The sequence below is a fragment of the Fragaria vesca genome, linkage group LG1 (assembly GCF_000184155.1).
Source record: "Fragaria vesca subsp. vesca linkage group LG1, FraVesHawaii_1.0, whole genome shotgun sequence".
Taxonomy (NCBI): Eukaryota; Viridiplantae; Streptophyta; class Magnoliopsida; order Rosales; family Rosaceae; genus Fragaria; species Fragaria vesca.
This window is the reverse complement of record NC_020491.1, coordinates 19,454,460-19,458,935: the sequence shown is the minus strand read 5'-3', so window position 1 is coordinate 19,458,935 and position 4,476 is coordinate 19,454,460. Positions and strand designations below refer to the sequence as shown.

At 42.3% G+C, this 4,476-nt stretch overlaps 1 protein-coding gene across 1 annotated transcript; it reads left to right on the top strand.

The window, feature by feature from the left end:
• Nucleotides 1–384: 384 nt before the first annotated feature.
• LOC101303282 lies at nt 385–2,429 on the top strand. The gene is made up of 4 exons (XM_004289461.1): nt 385–541; nt 1,340–1,524; nt 1,926–2,119; nt 2,229–2,429. Exons 1-4 carry the CDS (start codon nt 385–387, stop codon nt 2,410–2,412), a joined length of 720 nt encoding a protein of 239 aa, XP_004289509.1. The 3' UTR covers nt 2,413–2,429.
• Nucleotides 2,430–4,476: the final 2,047 nt, after the last annotated feature.

Here is a 4,476-nt window from a genome sequence, read left to right as displayed (position 1 = left end):
CGGGAAAGTGTTGCCGGCGGGTGGGTGCCGAGTTCGGGTAGCGAGACCGAGTGCATGTCACTGCCGGGACCTTGCGTCGCCGCCGTGATTGGCTTGTGGCGTGGCTGGTGTCGCTACCGGAATGGGTGTCCATATATGGGTGTCCAGATCAGATTTGAGGTTTGGCTATGCCGGCACGGGGGTCGTTGCCGGAGGTCGGGGTGGCTGTCGGGATTGGATTTGGCCCCATCTAATCTGATTAATAGAGCAATCTTGTTGTGGTTTGGTTTCCATTTCCTGTGTGTAAGCTAGATAACCCAAAAGCATGGTTTTCCAAATGTTGATGCTGGGCTGAGCAAGATGTGGGGAGGTGAGAGTGACCACTAGTTTCAGTGGGTAGGAGTGATGGGTAGTTGTCTCGTATTGGAAACCAATGGTCAAGGTCTCGTGGGTGCCAAGAGGAAATTTCTGGGTTTGTCCATGCCGGCGCGTGGACTGTTGCCGGAGGTCGGAGAGGCCGCGCTAGATTCATCGGAGGGCGGTGAGTATGATGGCGGTAGAGGTGAGATGCTTGCGGTGGCACCTGTAAACAGTGGTGAAGGAGGAGAGAGAAAACCCAGATCTACTTTCTCTCTCCTCATATTTCACTGTAAATTGAAACTAGAAGCTTGGTGGGTTTGATTTTCATGCAAGAGAGATGTGATATTGGGAGGATTTACATAGTAGACGAACTCCTTGTGTTTGAAGTGAGAGGGAGCTGAGAGGGGAGGGAGAAACAGTGTCGCCGGAAAATAAAAAATTTCCAGAAAAAGGAATTCCGGCCAGAAGATGATGAATATGCTCATGGTGAGCTATGTGAGGGTTTCCACTGAGGACCCCTCCTCCTGGCACCAATTGTTTCGGAGTGATTTTTGAGGGGGAAGAATAATCACACGGAATACAAGAAGACACAATCTTCAAAACCCATAGCCTGTCAATCATGAGCAAACGGTGTAAGAAGGAAGACTGGGTTAGCCGGTCTTTGACCTTCTGATGCCTAAGTGAGCCATATGAGAATAGAGATAATGTGTGAATATGGTAGAAATAAAGGTTTACCCAAATGAGGGGTGAAAACATGTATTTATAGAGATAAGGTGAATGCACCCTGAAAGTACTATTTTGCCCTTATTGGAGAGTGTATTACTATTTTGTCCTCAAGGGAGAGTGTAAGTTTCTTGGGTCTAGTTGGGCCTAGTTAAGGCCCAAGCTCGTTTTATGTGGCAATATGTGTCTTCTTAGGTTAGTAGGACTAATGTTCTATCCCTCAAATATGATGTATTAACATTAAGTATCATAATGTATTTTCACATGTTAATTGTAGCTCCGGCCCCGAAAAAGAGGCGAGGTTTTTGTTCTGGAAAGAAGGCAGAGGATATCGTTCAACAAACGGGGCAGAAGATCAAGCTGGAGTATTGCCCCCGTTTAAAAGGCCCTAGCGCCAGGGGGATAAACAGTTTTGTGGCACATGATATTGGTTGCGCCATACGGAGTCTGGTGGGAATGAGGGTAAGCACGTTCTACGACCTTGATCAGACTGAGACGGGTGTGGAATGCAATCTCGGTAAGTAACTGAAAAGTATAAAAAAAGTAAATTTACTTAATTACGTTTGTTTGATAACATATATATGATTGCTTATGTAATTGGAAGGCATGAACTGATTGAATTGACATCTCTCTGTTGATAAAATTTCATGTCTAAGGATATGTTTGCATAAGAAGTTTTCGTATAAAGTGAAAATGTTATGGATATGTGTAAAGTATGATTGAATATGTGTAAATTATTGTGTGCTGATATGAATTGAAAGATGTGTTTTGTGATAATAATTGGGTGTTGTTTAATTTTTTTTTTTATTTTTTTTAGTGCTTAACATGTAGAATTTTTTTATTTATTTCTTACTTAACCGAAGTACGAGTGGGATGAAAATGATGAGGCAATGTTCAATTGGATACTGATGAGAGCACAGGAGAGGTACAAGGACTGGAAGTACCACTGTCACAAAGCTTATTTGAAGAAAGGGTCCTCTGGCATGCCTTCAGATTTCATTGGGAGAGATGACCAGTGGGACTTCTATGCCAGCACTTCGAGTCAGATGCGTTCAAGGTGATTTTTTAAATTACCTTCATTGTTTTTTATTTTTATTTTTAAATTACATTCATTGTTTCCCTTGTATTTTACTAATCTATTTAATATTTTTTCGTGTATATATTAGAGACTCTCCTTGGCAAACAAGCGGAACCGCGGGAAGAAGACTATGCACCACCACACGGGGTCTTCTCCTATCATCTACACAATGGAGGAACTCAGAATACAAGGGGAGCAACTTCCAATTATCAAAGGTTTTGAGAAGACCTATGTCAGGGTCGGTGATGAAGATACGACCAAGAAATATATAAGTGTCTTTCCTTTTACTTTATGTAAGCTTAGCAAATGCTTCAACAATGTGTAAATCCGGCTATTGGTATATATATGAGGCCATTAAGTTGAATGTAGGCACTGTCCAATTACAATGTCATGTTTTCCTGCTTCTTCCAAAACAAAAAAGAAGTGTTATTATCACTGTCATTAATTAGTATGTATAGTTTTAGGGGGCAATAAAGTTGTTTACTACGGAGCAATTAGTAAAGTTGTTTATTAGGGTATATGTTGTGTGTTGTGGCCATGAAACTGAAAGGGAGATAATGAATAGCAAGTTTATTGACCCCCAGTAGAAGTTTACTCAGCGTGCCATGCGTGCTGAGTCTATGTATAGTGCTGTGCAGTCCCAAGTTGCAGCCTTGGGGGGCAGTAAACTTCTACTAGGTTTACTAGGGAGCAATAAAGTTGTTTATTAGGGTATCTGTTGTGTGTTGTGGCCATGAAACTGAAAGGGAGATAATGAATTGCAAGTTTACTTACCCCCAGTAGAACAGTAGAAGTTTACTTAGCGTGCTTTGCGTGCTAAGTCTATGTATAGTGCTGTGCAGTCCCAAGTTGCAGCCTTATATGAGCACCTAGGTACGCCACCTCCTCCTCCTCCACAGTTTCCTCCTCCACCTCCAGATGCTTCTCCTCCTCCACATGTTTCCCCACAAAACAATAATGATCTAGGTGATAATATAATATAGAACTGGACAAGCGACGTCCTTGGAATTATTGATTTTGTAGAAGATTTATAGTTTAGCTACATTGTATGAACAATTTTCTACCTAGTTAATTCATTAATTATTTTGTATATATGAATAATATTTGTCCATCTGTGATCAATATATGAAAAATGGTCTAAATCCAGTGCTTCCGGTATATGTATCTGTATGTGTTTCATTATTGTTACTGATTTGTAATTTTTGGAAACAGTGAAACCCAAAAAAATAAATAAATAACAAAATTCAGTGTTTTTTCACCCTAATTAAAATCTCTTAGGCGACGGAACCAGAAACCTTTGTCGCCCAAGATATTTGTCTTGGACGACGGAAAACAGTATTCTTCGTCGCCCAAGATAAACAACCAAAGCCATGGAATAGTAACATTCGTCTCCTAAGATAAAATACCTAGGCGACGGAAATAGCGACATTCGTCGCTTAAGATAAACAACCTGTCCGACGAATACAAAGATCAATCGTCAACTAAGAACTGTTAGGCATTCGTGGGCCACACCACTGGATTATGACTATTAGCCGACAGAACCGTTCCGTCGGTTAAGACATATATTTCGTCTGCAAAGATCTTAGCCGACGGAATTTCTGTCGGCTAAGATCCGTCGGCTAAGCGTCGTCTGCTAAGACAATAGCCGACAGAATCATCAATTCCGTCGGCCGTGGAACTTAGTTGACGAAATATTTCCATTTGTCAAGATTTTAGTCGACGGAACTTCCGTCGACTAAGTTCTTCTTAGCCGACGGAATATTCCGTCTCCTAAGATCTTAGTCGACGGAAGTAAAAATTTAAATTTTTCTTTTTTAGAATAACTAGCGGTTTTTTTTCATTTTTTCAGGTCTTTTTTTTCCTTCTCTTCCTCTTCTCCGGCGACCATGACGGTTATGTTTGCGTGTTCCCGAACAACTCCACTCCACCTCCGACGCTAAACTCGTCGGGATTCTACCGTCAAGGAACCGCACGTACGACGATCTATAGCCTTACTTATGCTGCGGAGAGTAACTGTCCGGACGTCAACCACCCGGCGAGGAGGAGGAGATGCTGCTTGGAGGAGGAGGAGGTGCCGCCGAGAAGAGGAGGAGGAGGAGGTACCGCGGCGTAGGAGGAGGAGGAGGAGGTGTCGCGGTGGTTGGGGGAGCAACCAGACGAGGGAGAGAGAGAGCAAGCAGACCAGCTAGGGAGAGAGAGATGAAGAGGATGAGGGAGAGAGAGCTGAAAGTTATAGAATGGAGCCGAAAAAAATTAAAATTTTTGGCGGGAAAACTGCCGCTTAAAATTTTTGAACTTAGTCGACGGAATATATTTTCCGTCGCCTAAGTTCAAAA

Bases quoted from the DNA above. Each gene is read 5' to 3' on its own strand.
- LOC101303282 (XM_004289461.1), top strand. From the start codon at position 385: ATGGGTAGTTGTCTCGTATTGGAAACCAATGGTCAAGGTCTCGTGGGT. The intron at 542-1,339 runs GTGAGATGCTTG...TGTTAATTGTAG, and splicing joins TGAGTATGATGGCGGTAGAG to CTCCGGCCCCGAAAAAGAGG. The intron at 2,120-2,228 runs GTGATTTTTTAA...TGTATATATTAG, and splicing joins TCGAGTCAGATGCGTTCAAG to AGACTCTCCTTGGCAAACAA.